The sequence below is a fragment of the Bombyx mori genome, chromosome 7, assembly GCF_030269925.1.
Source record: "Bombyx mori chromosome 7, ASM3026992v2".
NCBI lineage: Eukaryota > Metazoa > Arthropoda > Insecta > Lepidoptera > Bombycidae > Bombyx > Bombyx mori.
The window spans coordinates 6,740,184-6,758,744 of record NC_085113.1 but is presented as its reverse complement, the minus strand read 5'-3'; the positions used below and the strand labels follow the sequence as shown (position 1 = coordinate 6,758,744).

The 18,561-nt window shown below is 37.7% G+C and overlaps 2 protein-coding genes across 2 annotated transcripts; one reads left to right on the top strand and one right to left on the bottom strand.

Moving 5' to 3' along the window:
* The first annotated feature begins 1,088 nt into the window (after positions 1–1,088).
* LOC101742658 (E3 ubiquitin-protein ligase KCMF1) lies at positions 1,089–11,809 on the top strand. The gene is made up of 8 exons (XM_038012044.2): positions 1,089–1,335; positions 1,509–1,676; positions 5,271–5,407; positions 6,021–6,140; positions 6,638–6,732; positions 8,107–8,281; positions 9,979–10,126; positions 11,011–11,809. The coding sequence occupies exons 1-8, from the start codon at positions 1,320–1,322 to the stop codon at positions 11,259–11,261; spliced, it is 1,110 nt and encodes a 369-aa protein (XP_037867972.1). The 5' UTR covers positions 1,089–1,319; the 3' UTR covers positions 11,262–11,809.
* Positions 11,810–13,987: 2,178 nt separating this feature from the next.
* LOC134199110 (uncharacterized protein K02A2.6-like) lies at positions 13,988–18,238 on the bottom strand. The gene has a single exon (XM_062669283.1). It carries the CDS (start codon positions 18,236–18,238, stop codon positions 13,988–13,990), a length of 4,251 nt encoding a protein of 1,416 aa, XP_062525267.1.
* Between the last annotated feature and the right edge of the window lie 323 nt (positions 18,239–18,561).

Here is an 18,561-nt window from a genome sequence, read left to right as displayed (position 1 = left end):
CTGGAAGAGATTTCAACATGAAATAAGTAGTGCCCTTGTACTCTGTATCCTTATTGTGGTGTTTTTTCTAACAGCTGTGCGTACAAAATATATTAAATAAATAAATAAAACAATACATAAACTTGTCTCCTCGTGTTCCCGCCAAAATAATTCTTAATCCTACAAATTAATTAAGAAGGAAAAAAGAACTTCAACACGACATTGACACACTTGACGGTGGTGGCAATTTTGTCTTCTTTGCTCTTTGAGTTAATAGCAATAGTTTGGAGTATAAACTTTAATAAAACTAATAAAAACATTTGTTGAAAGCAAACATTTTTAATATTATGGCAACAAAAGAAAAGTATAGAGGTTTGAAATAGGTAACCGGCCGTCAAACATTCATTCGCAAACCTAGCGGCTGTGCAAATGGGTTCGCATACTCAATTTGCGAACCCGTTTGCGCTTCCTCCTACACTTGTTTACGATTGTCTCATGAATTTCTCTTCATTTTTAATTCGTCAATAGAACATTGAAAAGAAAAATATTTTTGAATTCTTTCCCAGACATCATTAACAGCCATGCTGTTTTTATGGGATTTCTTTTGATGAAGATACGCTACACAGTATACGTCACGAACTATGAAAATGGCGATACGTTCGTTACCTTCGCAATCGTCGGCGCAACTGGACAAGCGAATGTGTGGGAGACTACGCGAAGGCTCGAGGTTCGCGCGCTTTGATGTCTGGTAAAAAAGCGACACAGCTTGGAAAACCACGAATGCAGCGAAAACTTTGCATAATCATTCGCAAATGTCGTCCTACACTTGCGGGTTTGCGTATTCGTGCGCATGTGAGTGACCTGTGTTAGATCTTAAGATCTTAAGATGTGTTGTTTCACCGCATACATAGTGATCGAAAGCGTCCGCATCGAGATTGGGGTGATCGGATTGTGATAGCTCGGTCTTGTACCAGATGAGTGTTGGAGCTTCAATGGTCACTTAAAAATATAATAAGCATTTGCTACTTTGTTGTTTCTTAAGATCCCTAAATAGTATTGGTCTTGGTAAAATTCATTTTGTGAAAAGAAAACTATGTACATTGTGGTCTTTGCAAAATGAATTTGTTTCATCTGTGTAAAATGTATTTGTCATTCATTCATGTGACGTCATTATGACCTGGTTGGGTTAGGTTTGCTTGGAAATTTTTGTTATAAACCTTGTATTTTGTTAATAATAATTTGTTGTGCTGCCTATTTTACATTAGTAAATTTAATAGCTCCCAAAATAGAGGCCTTTTTGGTGCCAACAAGTGTTTTTTCAACGACGTTCTCTGGCGAAAATGAATCGCCATGAAGGTGGGTAATGATAATCAAAATTTGGTAGATGCTTTTGTGACTGAATTTTATTGCGAAATTTAAGAACAGACATGATAAAATAGTTGAACACATAGTTACTAAGCGGAAAAAATATATTTTACTGAAGAACAAAGAACAGTTATGTCGTCATTGTATTTATTGACAAATTTCAGGAGTCAGCTGTGATTCTTGTTTGAAAAATAACTTTAGAGGACGACGATACAAATGTTTGATTTGCATCGATTACGACTTGTGCGCTACTTGCTACGAGTCCGGCGCTACCACGAATCAACACACTACCGAACACCCCATGCAGTGCATTCTTTCTAGAAGTGATTTTGGTAAGACAAACCATCTTGTATTTAACATAATACGTCCCTTAACAAAACAGAATATATTATACCCAGCTCCAAATAAAACAGTACTTATATAGTGATCTCAAAATAAATAGTAAATACTGTGATGTGATTTCTATATTATAAAGACTAAAAATTGTAAAATGATATGCATGACCTAAAATAAATTAAATATAAGATTTCTAGAATTCAGCAAAGCTTTTTTTTTTTTTTTTTTCTTTTCTTTCTGGCTTTTGTTACTTAGATTAAAGTACAATTTTGCCAACGTCGGGTAGTGGAGGTATCAACATAATTATGCTAGGACATTTACATAACATTTACAGGCATGAACTGAAAATAGAGTTACCTATTTAGTTTTACAATTTTTGTATTTAACAGTTAGTAGGAACTACAATTTTATATTATTAGTGTCTATGAAAGATGCAAGCGAGTAGACTACCTTTTTACTGGGGAAAGTTAATAGGAAGTTCATGTTGATGGGGAAGGGGATTATGTTTTTTAATAAAGTATATAGGGAATCACAATTATTGTTAAGAATGCAGTTGAAGAATATATGATCCACAGTACCTTCCTCGGATCCACAGTCGCATATTGCTGTATTTCTTACTTTGAATTTGAACAGCTGGACAGGAGAGCAAACGTGACCCAGTCGCATTCTGATAAGAATGCTAGTGGTACTTTTGTTAAGATTTCTGTACTTAAAAAACCATGGGGAATGGGGTATTGTTGGTTGGATTATAGAATACTTATACTTAAAAGATTCCCATTCTATGCTCCAGTCACGGAATAAAGTTTTCTTAGCAATACTTAATATATCAGTCATTGTATTATAAAAAAAAATGTTATCACCGTGCAATGTAGCCTTTTTTGCCAAATCATCTGCATACTCATTTCCTTTAATGCCGACATGAGCAGGAACCCATGCTAGTTCAACAATGATATTACTGTTATGGCATCTAAGAAGGCATTCCTTTATTTTACAAATAATATGGTTATGGATGCAAGTTTTAAAAGGGTGACCGGAAATGGCCTGTAAGGCACTTAGAGAGTCTGTGAAAATTACTGAAGGGTTGATAGATTTTTCCATAATATGAGTAATGCAGCTTAGAATAGCTATACATTCTCCACTAAAAACACTTGCCTCGACAGGTAATTTATGTAAACTCCAAACTTTTGTGGTTGCATTAAGAAAAGCAGCGCCCACATTGCTATTCGAATTCAATTTTGATGCATCAGTAAAAAATGTAATAGTAAACAATTAAATTGAATCAGTCCTAACTGTGGGAAATGAATGAAAGCAAATCAAAACTCTTTATGATATTATTATACTTTTTTTACAAGTTGCAATTTTATTTCCTAATTCACATTTTGTCACTTGCTAGTTCACTACTTTTACTAAAATACCAGCATACCCAGCATAACAAAATTAACACCATTAGTACTAATTATTACATGGTGTATCAAAACTATGATGAGTGAAAACAGGATTACAAATCTATTTGTAGTTTTCAGTTTATAGGTAGACCTCCATTAACTCTTGAAGTGTAAAACTTGCTGGGAATGGGCAACCCATAACATTGTTCGAACAGAAATTACTAGTAGATTTAATGGAATATTTAGTAATTGGGTTTTATTAATTGGAAAATGTAAATGTGTTTATCTTTTCTCTAACCCATAATGCCACAATTTTTATTTTTAATTTTTCCGACCTATTCTGGGGTCATCGAGGGGTCATCACTTTAATGCTTGATTCACAGAACGAGAATATCTTTAATTTTGAAGTAAATTCTTGATTTTTGTTGATAGGAACACTATTTGAATTTCTTTGACTCTTTATGTATATGTATTTTGGCCTGAAAGTTGAAACTGAAAATATACTCTGGCTGACCTGACACAATCCATTTTTAGGTGGTTGATGGCATAACGGTGGTTATTTAATCCATCACTGACCTAGTTTATACTGCAGGTTGCCACGTATGTTACAATCATACTAGAAATCCTGTGGAGAGGTTAAATTCAATATTCGAAACCTTATCTTGTATGAGACCAATGTGATGTGTCTGTTATTTGTTAATACCATTGAATAGTTCATACGATACTTTGATTTGAAATTACTGGAACTACAACTCAACTGCAATGCAACTACATTAACAATATCGCACAACAAAAAAAAGAATAATATTTTAATTTATATCACATTATAATCTTTACTTACTTATTTTTAAATTATATATCTAAATTACAAGGAAAACTAACTTTATAAGTTCAAATAAAATACGAGTAGACGAAAACATATTTGCTTATTACATTTTTTTACATATTTTTCATGTTTTGTTATGAATAAAATTATTCAATTTATTTCAAGTTATTCAACCTTAGGAGTCGAAAGCAAAAGTTGCTACTGGAAAACATAATCAGCACTAAGATTCCTGATAGCGACATCTAGCGAGGGATACTGGAAACTTGATATTTAAACTCTATTTTAGATTCCGAAAGTTTTTTTTTATTTTTTTATTGCTAAGATGTGTGGACGAGCTCACAGCCCACCTGGTGTTAAGTGGTTACTGGAGCCCATAGACATCTACAACGTAAATGCGCCACACACCTTGAGATATAGTTCTAAGGTCTCAGTATAGTCACAACGGCTGCCCCACCCTTGAAACCGAAACGCATTACTGCTTCACGGCAGAAATAGGCGGGGCGGTGGTACCTACCCGTGCGGACTCACAAGAGGTCCTACCACCAGTAATTACGCAAATTATAATTTTGCGGGTTTGATTTTTACTGCACGATGTTATTCCTTCACCGTGGAAGTCAATCGTGAACATTTGTTGAGTACGTATTTCATTAGAAAAATTGGTACCCGCCAGCGAGATTCGAACACCGGCGCATCGCTCGATACGAATGCACCGGACGTCTTATCCTTTAGGCCACGACGACTACAATATAATTTTTTCAAATATACCATTTAATATCTAGACTGTCTAATTACTCGCTTCTTCAAAATCATAATTATTTGAGGAGATCTAAGCCACCCGAATTCTAACAAAAATATTTAAATCAGATGGTGAAACTTGATTTAAGAATTATTGATTGCATTAAGGTGAAATGATGCCTTTTTTAAGTTTAAAATTGGTTTAAACCTAAACTCCATGTATCAATTAAAGTACAATGAAATAAAATTGCAGCTCTGTTTTAAATAGTTAGAAAACGTAAATGTAATGGAATTTAAGAACATTTAAATAAATAAAAATATATGGCTTTTCATTCACTATATAATGCGGGAGGAGTTTGTGACTTTGTGAGTTTGAGCTTATTAGTCAATATCCTTCCTTTGAGTCAGTAGGGCGATGTTGATGAAATAAACATTAACTTTCAAACAACGATAATTTTTTGATTCCTAACATTAACCACTGAAGACTTTTCCTCTGGTGCCGCTTATGGGTCTCTTATTGAAGAATGAAATTTTTTTGAATTGGCAACATTGACAGTACAAAGCATTATATTATGAAATCCTTTATACGTACATAATTTGAATTGAAGCAAATAGATAATAAACAATCATTTCTAAAATTTCAGATTTATATTATGGAGGAGAAGCATTAACATTGGAACAGTCACAGGCGTACACGTGTCCTTTTTGTAACCGCATGGGTTTTACCGACACTGGTCTCATGGAGCATGTAACGGCGGAACACGCTGACACAACCCTTGCCGTAAGTTACGGTTAAAACATAATATTATTTTAATAAATTGTTTACAATTATTGGTCCCTATGTTTAATTTAAAACAGTAACACATTTCAAATCTTCATGTTTACAATACAGTTAAACCAATAGTATTCTCGACAACATTATCAGAGACTTGAGTCGTATTAAAGAAGAATTAATACCCATTGTCAGCAATCCTACTTAAATCCTGTAATAAAGGCAATAGTGTGTTTGCTGGTTCGTGATTTTACTTATTAACGAATTTAGAAATCATTTAATGGCTTATGGATGAGATTGTGGCACCCGTGGCGCCTTTTGCGGTAACGACCATCAGGTGAGCCGTATGTTCAACTGCCTACAAGGCCAATAAAAGAAACATAATTTGGCGAAGCAGCTTGACCTCCACGGTCAGAGTCCTAGTTGAAGATCCAAGACAAGAGGGAATGCAATATTAGTGACGATGATATCTAAGAAAGATCAAGGTGGAGCAGAAAAATAAGGAAGACTAACCCCACCGCCACCTGCGATGAGTAGCTAGGAAGAGAGAGAGAGAAACAAAGAAGGAGATAACCAGTGTGGCACAATTAACATGTGTTTCCATTCTTTCCTCAATTTTCAGGTAGTTTGTCCGGTGTGTGCATCAATGCCAGGTGGTGAGCCTAATTTCGTCACGGATGACTTTGCTGGCCATCTTACACTCGAGCACAGGACCGGGTCTAGAGATCTCATCTCTTTTTTGATATCCTTTTTAATAATTAAAAGTTTTAGCATAAAATTTAAATGCTTCAGCATAGGGAAATACGCTGTGTTGCTTGCTATGTTTATATGCTGTGCGCAATTCACGCCCAGAGAGCGACAGATCGGGAGCACAACAGTTTTTAGATGTTAATATAGACAATATGACGTATTTTATTTATGGCCGTATTTATAGCTAATATAAAAAAGGCAAGTTTTGTATTTTAATGAATTTAAATATTTTTTTGTGCTAATGCTCTAAGATGGACAGAATTTTAAGATTTTTTAAACAACAGTCAATAGGCACTCGCTGGGGTAATTTATTACGATATGATTTTTTTTTACATTACCTATCCTATATCCTGCGTGTATATTTGATCTGAAAATAATAATAATATTAATTGGTCAATGTTTGGTATGACATATTATGATATACTATGGTTTTTTTTTTGAAATTATGTTTGTCATGCGTATTAATATGAAATCCTTGACATAACGCACGATGAACCCAGTGGTATCCGGCATGGCGGAGTACGACGCATGCCCCACTCCGGTCGCGGCGTGAGTCGCGCGCGCCGTACCAACATGCAGTTCAGGTTCGCATTCAAATCAAATCAAATAAAAATAAAAAATTTTTTATTCAACATCAATGAAAGTACAGCCCGCGCGCGATCTCCGAGGAATTTTAAGGAATGTTGACGTAATGAGCTAGTGTTGTAATTAGTCGATATTGCGCTATCGATACTAACACATCTTAAGCCTTCGGGCGAGTGTAAATTATAAAATAGTTTTATGAGGGTATTATGAACTTCAAATAAAAAAAAACAATTGATCACGTATGAATTTAATTTAATGAACTGATACTTATTGAACAAAATTAACGTGAAATCTTATTAATTACTCTCGCAATCAGATTAATCAGTAGTTGAAGTATTTTATGTACTATTGTCACTCTCCTCGCGTACTTCAATAATAAATGATTCGACAACATCCTCCATTAAGCCATCCTTTTGCCAGTAATGTTCCTCTAATGCTAAGACATGTTTATTATGCTAGTGCTCGCCATTCCTTTTTCATCAAATTTTTTCATCAAAAAAGACTTATAAGTGTAAGACTATTTATATTAGAAATCACACGTAACGAGTCGGTAAGCGTACTCTCACGTTAAGGTCGACACTAGTACTGGGAGAGTGCGGGGTATGAAACGACGGTCGGGCGCTGTGCACGCCCGCCCGCTTCCTCAGCCCCCGAATCCTCGGAGCTCGCGCGCGGACTGTACATACTTGTTGAACGTCAAAAGAACTACATACCGCCAATTCACAAAAACTAGCCTCCGTCCTGAGAAGAACTGGCAAAAAACTCAGCGGGCATTCAAATATTCGTCTTCTCTCATTAAAACTGTATAATCTCAAAACATACTAATTTTACAGGAGAGTGTTTTAAAGGTTTAACATGTGATATTTTTAATATTAATCATCTTTGCAACATTTATTTTTTACCAGTTATATTATCTGTCTTTTAAAGTAAGATAAAATTATGTATTAATTTTGTTCATAGTAGTCAAAACATAGGAAAACAAAAAAAAAACAAAATCTAAACTACGCTCTTTTGACAGTATTTATGAGAAATATACTTGTGATACCAAATGATTCCGCATATTAACTCAATTTTGAATGTTTTTTTGAAATTGTACACTTTTAATGCGAAAAGACGATGGTCTTATTGTTTATTTATTTATTTATGGACTGGAAACTTGGACTAAATAAACTGGTGGTGGACTAAAAAAACTTTTCTTAGTCCACTCCGGAGACGCCGCATATGGTAACAACTAGTAAGGTAATAGGCAAAACCTAAAAATATAGTATTAGATTAGACAGATTAGGTTTCGGTAGAAGATAAATTTTACCGCCGATTCATCAGTTTGAAGTTTGATCATAGTTGAAAGAATATGCGTTGTGTTTGTTGAACAGCACCGGTGGGGGCGGGATCTCGTCGCTGTCGCCGTCGTCCCGGGACGCGGTGGTGGATCCGATCGCGGAGCTCCTCTCCCAGCTGTCGGGCGTGCGGCGCGGCGCGCAGCCCGGCACTCCCAGCCAGCTCCAGCAGCTACAGATGCAGCTGCAGCTTGAACGACACCAGGCAACTGTCAATATCATTTTATTTCTTCTACATCTCGCTCGTTATTACACGCTTTATATTAGCTTCACTTGTATGTATGTTTGTAACTGACTCCTTTAGACGCGATTTTGACCCACTTTAAATGGCCAGATTTCATTCGAACTTTGTAGTCGTTATCGAGGACCGATGACAATACACTATTTTCAATTTAAATTTATTAAAATTTATTTTCTATTTTTTAGTTGAATTTTATATAAAGCGTGTTTTTTAGTTTTTTTAAACTATTATTTATTTCTTCTCCATCTCAGTCGTTTTTACAAGTGGTCCCCCGGAGGTCGAAATTTGACTATAATTAATTGAAACTATAAGTTTGTACACTAATATGGTTCTATTGTCAAATACTATTATAATTCTTGTAATCACAGATCTCGCCAAGACTAATACACTTTAGACAAAAATGTTAAAGACAAACAACAATATTTAATCTATTCTCAATTTGACAACAGACTTTAAGCAATGTAGAGTTCTTATAGTTGTTTTATACAGAATATCAGGACTAAGTAATGAAATACACTTAAATCGGGTGCAGTTGCATACAGTAAGGTTGGGTTCACACGGCATTGTCCTGCACGTTTTCTTTGTATTCGTTATTTTAACGTACAATCACCCGGGTGTTCGTACAGGAGATTTTCATTCGTGTAAAAACGAACGTGTGAACGAGACAGCTATATATACTATGCGCCAACGTTAAAGTTCATTCGATTTGCTTAACAAGTCCGTTGAGTATTCGTTTAAACGCATAAACAGTGTACGGCTTTTTGGAGTACAAACGACATGCACAATGTATGTGCATTATTCATTCGTTAAGATGTATACTGCAAATAAACGTGCAAGACAACGCCGTAAGAAACCAACCTCTAAGGCGCGAAATACACAAACGGCGAGGAGTTCGGCGCGGCGCAGCCACGATGCCGCTTCAAAACATTTGTATACAGAACTTTCTTTTCAACAAGTTAAATTCTTCGTATAAGTTATCTACCGAAATATCGTCTGTCAATTATATTAAAGACTAGTTGACCCGGCAGGCTTCGTAGTACCTGAATCGATAAATAAAAGACCTAAACTTTTGTATTAAACTAATTTAAAACAAACAAAAGGAATCCGTCCGACGGGGGACACATCAAAGGAAAAACAGAATTGTTATTTTTATTTAATTCCGAGCATTTTCATATTTATCTACCTTTTAAACCTTCTCTAGACTTCTACAAATAATGACTAGCAGCATAACAGAGTTACAACACTAATGTGTTGTAACAAAGCAAGCGCAGCTTCGTCGTCGTCGCTTTGCCTCTTCTATATAAATTTAAATCGCGTTTAAGACTTACGTCGTTTGTGTGTATTACACGCCTAAGAGTGTACGTAGACGTACGGATCCAGGGGGGTCGTGGGGGTCATGACCCCCCCCTGAGCTGGTTCCAGGACTTAGATGGATCACTAATTGAACATAATGATTTTATTTACATATTTTGTCACCATAGAGATTTTATGTGTCTACATACCTTCAATATTTAATTAATTTAATATAATATAATAAGTTTGTATGATGGAAAACGTTTGGGAACGAACGCATCGAAAATGTTGACTATGTGACCCCCTCCTGACGCCGAAGCTGGATCCGCCCTTGTACGTAGACGTGTATGTTGAACGTGTGTGTGTGTGTGCAGGCGGCGCGACAGCAGCTGGAGCGGTTGCCGCGCCGCGGGGCCGCCAGCTCGACGGCCGCGCCGCCCCCCGCGCCCCAGCCCGCCGCGCAACTGCAGCAGCTGCAGCACGACAGCAGCGACTCACAGTTCCTGCTCGCTTCTTTCCTGGGTAAGGCTACGTTTTTCTTTTTCTACCTAAGCTGATGATAGCCTTGTGAGGATATATCAGCGTCGCCTTATCTAGTAGGTGAGCTCATGGGGCTCAAACCTGTTGACGTTGCTAACACGAACCCTAGCAAGGGCCGTGCTTCGCAGAATCTACTACCGGATAGGAAACGCGACCTACTGAGAAGATCCGGCGAGAAACTCAGTGGGCTTACGTTCACACATAGTCTCCGTGTATACGGTACCCGTTATAACTTTTTACTGATGGTAGGACCTGTTGTGAGTCCGCGCGTGTAGGTACCACCGCCTTGCCTATTTCTGCCGTGAAGCAGTAATGCGTTTCGGTTTGAAGGGTGGGGCAGCCGTTGTAACTATACTGAGACCTTAAACTTAATATCTCAAGGTGGGTGGCGCATTTACGTTGTAGATGTCGATGGGCTCTAGCAACCACTTAACACCAGGTGGACTGTGAGCTCGTCCACCCATCTAAGCAATAAAAAAAGTTGCTCTGAGTTGTTAGGTCTTCTTCGGAAGCGCTCGAGCAGCTGTTACCAAATCCCACCCTGCCTGGCTGAGCCTTTGCTCGCCCATCTGTCCTTGTGAAATTGGAAAGGTCTTCGGGCCACCAGTAATCCTTCAATAATAATTAAAAAAAAGTTTACTGATAGTAGGGGGCCGCGTATTTCTCAGGTGTCTGAGGCGGGGGAGCCGTTATACGTATAAAAACTTGAAAGTCCTGTCTCAAGATAGGTGATAGCATTGACGTTGATGCCCATGGACTCCGGTAAATACTTAACAATAGTTGGACGGTCAGCTCGTTCACATGTCGATCTTTCTGATATTTTGGAATAAAATATTTGAGGTGTAATAATGAAATCTGGTACACAGGAGGTGCGAGTACTGCGAGCGCGTCAGAGACAGAGAGTCGTGCGGCGTTGCTGCGCGGATTGATGCTGGCGTCGCTAGGTCGCGCGGCGCCGGCTCGCGCCCCGCCCCCCGCCGCGCCGCCGGCCCCCGCGCCCGCCGCGCCCGTCGCGCCGCGCGCCGCGCCCGCTCCCCCCGCCCCCCGCGTCAAGCCGACGCCGCGCACCAAGCTGCCGGTGCGGCCCCGCGCCGACGCCGCCGCGGATGCCCACTGACGCTAGCCGCCCGCCGCTCCTCGTTTCTCGCTGACTCCTCCTAGTGAACGCTTGGGATACGTTCGTTTCGTTGGCTTTCGAAATATCAGTGTGGTTTCCTTTGTCTTAGAGGAGTTATAGTGGTGGAATGTTTCGATCGAACCGGTCGAGGACGTGGCCGCCGTCATCCCGCGCGGACACCGCGGCTCTCGACCGGCACCGGTTTTGTTGACGTTGAGTTATAGTATTTATTTGAAGGCGTGGGAGCCGCCACGAGCGTGATAGAGGTAGTCGTAGAGTATAAAAATATAATCTTTTCTTTGCCGCGCTCCAGTTCAATGTTGATTGACAACTTGTAGATATTGTGTTTCTCTCTACTCGAAACCTACTGACTCCTCTTAATTTTATTAATTTGGTTTTATTGCAGTTGAATATTATGGTTGGAAAACTACTTACACACTCTTTCACTAGCTATTTGATGAAAGTGCTTATTAGTTCGATTAATTATTATACTCCAACATTACAAAATGTTTGTATGTACACTAATTAAATTATATAATATTAAAATATAGTTGTGTATTCATTTTACTTTAGTCTTTGATTAAAACAGTTATTCGAATAATAAATTGATTTGCTGATTGGCTGAAGTTGCACATATCAAAAGTGGTTTTGCAGCCATATAATTACTTACAGTATCACAATTTAATTTGTTAATAATGTCAATTCTTCTTATTAATCTTCTACATAAAATGGGGCTGGCTTCGTAGAATAATAGTAATAATATTTGTTGAACAATATTCATTCAATAATTGATTGAAATAAATTAACAGTACACACTAGAAAAAAAGCGAATTTTCTAAAAATAAATGAGTATGTACATATTTATAAAACCACAAATTTATTTACTGATGTCATGAAAATTGGTATTACATATTTTGTTAGAGATGGAAAAGTGTATCTCTTGTTGGAAACTCTTATAAAGAAATAAATGTTTTATAGAGTTTTATTTTTATTATGAAAACAGTTTGAAAATAATTATCAGTATGTATATACAAACCCACAAATATTTTAAAAATATATAAAATCAATGTTTCTATTGCACAGGGATTATACTTTAATACACAAGGAACACTAGAAGCTGCGCCCCTGGTCGCTTATATAAATATTAAAATTTCGAGTGTATATGTAATTAAATTTAGGTTATGTAAATTTTTCTAAATATCTTAGAGTTCAATTTTTTTGCGTTAAATTCGTTTCATTTCAAAGGCTTTGTTGAGAAAAACCACTCATATGTATTGCGCAACCTGTCGAGTATATAATATATTTTTTAATAACGGTAAAATCGTGGCGACAGGCGCTGAATAATAATATTAATGTGGGACACCCCGTATATGTATATATGTATAGGGTGTTCCACCAAAGGTATATCATATCAATTCGAAAACTGTTGATAGTGTTCTTACAGAATACTCCTCCTCCTCGAGTCGCGTTCCTCATGTCTGAGGGTCGTGACTACCATCACCCATGAGCTTCAATTTTAGGATCTTTTTCCACTTTCCCCTGTCCACGGCGTCATGCAGCGCGCTGTACAGAATACTAGGCTGCACTAAAAGTATCGGGAATGGAATATTTCCACTGTTCCTGTCATATTAAAATATTTTTAATTGAAAACTCCTTGGTTTTAAAAATCGATTACCATTTATTTATTTAAAAAAAGATTCTCGGTCTTGTCACGAGGTTTTGTCCAACTTGTTTAGTCGTTGAGAAAATGGAATTGACTCGAGAAAATTCAAGAGCGATGATTTATTATGACTCGAAGTGGTTTAACACAAAAACAGTGTGTTGACTGGATGATTTCTGCGTTTGGTGATGAAGCCCCATCCAAAACCACAATTTATCGCTGGTTTGCTGAGTTTCAACGTGGACGTGTCAAGCTCAGTGATGATCCCCGTCAAGGTCGTCCAAAAACTGCAGTCACCCAAGAAAACGTTGATGCTGTGCGTAAGCTGATTGAGGAAGATCGAAATGTGACATACCGCGAAATTCAAGCAACTTTAGACATTGGCATGAGTCAAATACAAATCATCTTGCATGAACAATTAGGTGTAAAAAAGTTGTTTTCCCGATGGATACCGCATTCGCTCTGTGAAGAGCAAAAAGCGGCTCGCGTTACTTGGTGCGTCAGAACTCTCGAAAGATTCCACGGGATCCTCAAATGCTGTATACAACATTGTATCAGGTGACGAATCCTGGATATACGCGTACGAACCCGAAACAAAAAACCAGTCACGAGTTTGGGTGTTCGAAAATGAGTTAAAGCCAACAAAAATTGTTCGTTCACGGAGTGTTGCAAAAAAAATGGTGGCCACGTTTGTCTCCAAAACCGGCCATGTTTTACGACTATTCCTCTTGAGGAACAAAGAACGGTTAATGCAGAATGGTATGCTAGCATTTGTTTGCCACAGGTCGTTTCTGAACTCCGTAAAAAGAACTGCAACCGCCGCATCATCCTCCATCACGACAATGCGAGTTCTCACACCGCGCACAGAACAAAAGAGTTTTTAGAGCAAGAAAACATAGAATTATTAGACCATCCGCCGTACAGCCCCGACCTAAGTATAATAAAACAATGTTTTCAAGACATAGCATAAAAATATAATAATGATAGATGGTAAAAATGACAATGTGTTCGAAGTATATTTCAAATAATGGAATATGAAAAAGAAGGTTACAGCATTCCTCCCCATCTACATCTCGTTGATCAGACGGCGGGGTGCCTGTATACGTCGATTACTTCGACGCGGAGCAAATGGCACAGGAGTGGAGACCGGAGCAGGTGAGGAGTATAACTTCGAATGCTGTGAAGGTGAATTTGGAGAAATTTGTACATTTGTAGGTGACTGCGGTGTAGGTAATGGTACTGCTGCCGAATTCTTGTTTTTAGTTAGCCTTTCGTCAATTGTTGTGTCCATTCCAATGTCTGGAGAAGCAGTCGCCGGCAGCATAGAAGAATGCGCCCTTTCATTCCTCGGGGTTTCTGAGGTGGAGGACTCGCGTGGCCTGATGTGATCAGCGTGTCTTCGTTTTTCTAGTCCTCCTGGTGTTGAAACAATATATGAATATTTATGTTTTCGGGATGTAATTACCGCTGGTTCCCATATTTTATCATTGCGTGTTTTAATATATACTTGGTCACTTGGTCGGTAACTCGGTGATGTGGTACGAATGTTTTCTTTTACTTGTAAATACTGCATTAATCTTCTTTTGTCTGGCCGAATGTTGGAAAGTATGCAATTCAATTGTCGTCCAAACATCATCTCAGCTGGAGATTTACCAGTGGACGAGTGCGGAGTGTTTCTGTATGTAAACAAAAATTCTAATAGTCGGCGCTCGAGATTTGTGTTGTCTACCGATGCCATTCTATTTTTGAATGTTCTGACTAAACGTTCTGCCAGCCCATTTGTCCGAGGATGATATGGAGATGATGTGACATGTAAAATAGACTGTTTTGTGCAATATTCTTTAAATTCATAAGATGTAAATTGAGGTCCATTATCGGATATAATCATTTTTGGTAAGCCAAATGTACAAAATATGTTATCTAATGTAAGACAAAGTGATCTGGTGTTAATGTGTTTCATCGGTCGTATTTCCACCCATTTGGAGAGAGCGTCGCACAATACCAACCAATACGATCCTTCGAACGGTCCAGCAAAGTCGATATGGATTCTCTCCCATACTTCTTCTGGTATGGACCAGGAAAATACAGGAAGTTCAGGATTACAAGGGCGGTTCTGTTGGCATCTGGTACATTTCTTAACAAATAATTCTATGTCTTCGTCAAGGTTAGGCCACCAAACATAGTAACGTGAAAGTGCTTTCATAGCAGAAATGCCAGGATGTCCTCGATGAAGGTATGTAAGAATGGCTTTTCGGAGTGCTGTAGGTATAACGATGCGTCCTTGCCTCATAAGTATCTTATTCTCAACAGATAATTCAGTCCGGTTTCTGTAGAATGGTTTCATTTCTGGATTGTAATCTGATTCTCTCCAGCCGGTTTTTAAATTTTGACAAACTTTTGTGAGTATATGATCCTTTGAAGTTGTTTTCATAAGTAACTGTTCTGATAGATTAAGGTCAGTCATTCGAGTGCTCAAAAGACGTAGATCTATTTTATGTACAAGCCCTTCTGTCTCGGAGGGTTCAGTTTCAGGGTTTGGTAATCTGGAAAGGCAATCAGCTAATGTGTTATTTTCACCTTTCCTGTAGTAAATGTCATATTGATAACTTCCCACTACTAGGGCCCATCTTACCAATCGGTTATTGGCTAGTTTAGGAAGGTTGCGGTGTGCACCCATAATATGTATAAGAGGCTTATGGTCCGTAACTAGATTAAATTTTGTTCCTCTCAAGTACTGATCAAATTTTTTTATACCAAATACTATTGCTAAAGCTTCACGATCAATAACGGAATATTTCATTTCCGCTGGACGTAGTTTCCTTGAAGCAAAAGCAATTGGTTGTTCTATGTTCGAGTCTTTGTGGAATAATACTGCACCCAATCCCTTTTCGGAAGCGTCACATGCTAAATAAAGGGGACGTTTCTCGTCAAATGCAATTAATGGTTGTGAAGAAGTTATGCATTTCTTTGTATCTTCAAATATTCTGTTTTCATGATCAGTCCAACGCCACCTATTTTTTTCACTAGTTAGATCGTGAAGATCCGAACAAATCCCGTGAAGATGTGGTACAAACCGTTCGTAAAAATTAACTAGTCCTAAAAATGATCGTAGTTCTTTTGCATTACACGGTGCTGGAGCATTAGTTATGGCATCAATTTTAGATTTGGTTGGGTGGATGCCATGTTTATCTATTATGTGACCTAGGTATTCAATCTGATTCTGTAAGAAATTACATTTCTTTAAGTTAACTTTTAGGCCAGCGTTTTGTAAGCGATCGAATACAATAGACAAAGTTTGTAAATGTTCTGAAAGATCTTTCCCTGCTATAGCTATGTCGTCAAAATATACAGCTACATTGGTGATATCGCCTAGCAGTTGATCCAGAAAATGTTGAAAAATTGAAGGAGCAGTCGATATTCCAAAAGGCATTCTATTGTATTGGAAATACCCTTTATGGGTTGACAACGTTAAGTACTTTTTCGAATCTGGTGCTATTTCAAATTGTAAGTATGCGTCTTTAAGGTCTATTTTTGAAAATAATTTACCGTTTGCGAGATTTTGGCGTAGTTGATCGAAAATTGGAACTGGGTGAAGATGTTTAATAAGTACTGGATTAAGTGTAGTTCTGTAGTCTCCACATATCCTAACTTCCCCTGTAGATTTCAGAATGTTAACTGTGGGTGTAGCCCATTCAATAGGTGTAATATTAGGATCTACTTTTTCCACTATCCCTTCTGAGATCAGACGATCTAACTCCCTTTCTATATTCTTTTTCATGCTGAATTTTATAAGCCGTGCAGGAAGGTGGATCGGTTCAGCTTCTGGTTTGACATGTATGTTTACGTAATAATTGTTAACTTTTCCTAGTTTTCCATCAAAGAGTTGTACATGTTTATCCAATATTTGTTTAAGAGTCATCGGTGTTGATGTTTTGATGGAGTATACTGGTTTTGGAAATTCCATTTCAAAAACTTCACTCCAATGTAAACCAAATAACATTGGTTTGGCATTTTTCATTACGACCACAGGTAGAAGTTTTTGCAGTCCGTCGACTTCGACTGTTACTTTTGTAATTCCCTTTGTTTTTAAGTTTGTGTTACCGTAGGCCTTAAGTTTCGGGGCGGGTTGTAAAGATGGTGATCCTAATTTTTTCCATAATGTCGTGTTTATTATTGAATACGCAGAGCCGGGGTCCCAATCCATAGTGCAAGGTATGTCATTGATGCGTACATCGATTTGTTTGCATTCTCTCTTACGTGTACCCAAGACGCTGCAGATAACTTCATCATCGCTTTCTTCCTCGTTATTACTGATAGATGATGATGATGTTGAGGACTTATGATGTCTTGTTATTTTTTTAACTGATTTTCGGCTCCCTTTTGTATAGCTGATGTATGCCCGTCCAGACTTGATGCAATAACTCTCAAAGTGTGCCTTCGTGTTACATTCTTTACAAATATGGTCCTTGGCTGGACACTGTGATAGGCTGTGCCGTTCTTTCTTTCCACAGCGTAAACAATGCATTGGATTTAATTTTCGTGTTGTATTTTGATGTAATGGTACGGTTTTGGTTTTGCGCCTATTTATTTTTTTAATACTTGTTCGTGGTGTGTCTTGTTCTGCCTGTTCTCTTGATTGAGAGATTGTAAAAATTTGTTGAAAGGTTACTTCTCTTGGTATTCCGTCTACCATTTGAATTAAATCAGGCCATTTTTGTTTCAAGTCGGTTTCTAAATCTGGATGATTCAATCCAGTGGCAAAGCGGTCACGTAATTGTCGTTCCAGGAAGTCATTAGTGTAGCCACAATCCCGACTAAGACTTTTTAATCTGTTTGCATAGTGCTCCATCGTTTCATTTTGTTCTCTAGTGCAATTCCAAAATTCTGTTAAGGCTCTATATCTCGTCGTTTTTATGCGATAGAGGTCTAATAATTTGTTACAAATTTCGCTGTATGTAGCTATATCGAAATCAGGCGTTAAAGCCACTTTTAATTCGTGGAATATCTCTGGTGTTAGTAAATTCAAAAGTAAATCCTTCTGTAAGTCGCTGTTATTGATATCAAGAATTTTGCATTTGTTTTCGAAAAAATCAATGTAATCTTCAATTCTGAATCTATCTGGGTTGTATTTATCCATATTGAAATTTTTGATTATACTTATCTTGTTATCCGTATCATGTTTTGTAAAAGAGTCGTTCGTCACGCTCTTGGCTGTTGTATTGCAAGCTGCTGGTACCAACAACTTCAAGATTTGTAAAATCTGTTCTTGCTGATTTTGTTGTGCATGTAAAAATAATGCGAATTGTTCATCGTTCATCTTAATTTCTTTTAACTCGTCGCCAATATAATAAAACAATGTTTTCAAGACATAGCATAAAAATATAATAATGATAGATGGTAAAAATGACAATGTGTTCGAAGTATATTTCAAATAATGGAATATGAAAAAGAAGGTTACAGCACTAAGCCCTAATGATTTCTATACTTTCCCTAAAATAAAGAATAAATTGCGTGGACAGAGATTTTCATCACCTGAAGAAGCTGTGGACGCCTACAAAACGGCTATTTTGGAGACCCCAACTTCCGAATGGAACGGTTGCTTCAATGATTGGTTCCATCGTATGGAAAAATGTGTCAAAT

Bases quoted from the DNA above. Each gene is read 5' to 3' on its own strand.
- LOC101742658 (XM_038012044.2), top strand. The intron at 6,141-6,637 runs ATATCCTTTTTA...GACATAACGCAC, and splicing joins GAGATCTCATCTCTTTTTTG to GATGAACCCAGTGGTATCCG. The intron at 8,282-9,978 runs GTCAATATCATT...GTGTGTGTGCAG, and splicing joins TTGAACGACACCAGGCAACT to GCGGCGCGACAGCAGCTGGA.
- LOC134199110 (XM_062669283.1), bottom strand. From the start codon at position 18,238: ATGAACGATGAACAATTCGCATTATTTTTACATGCACAACAAAATCAG.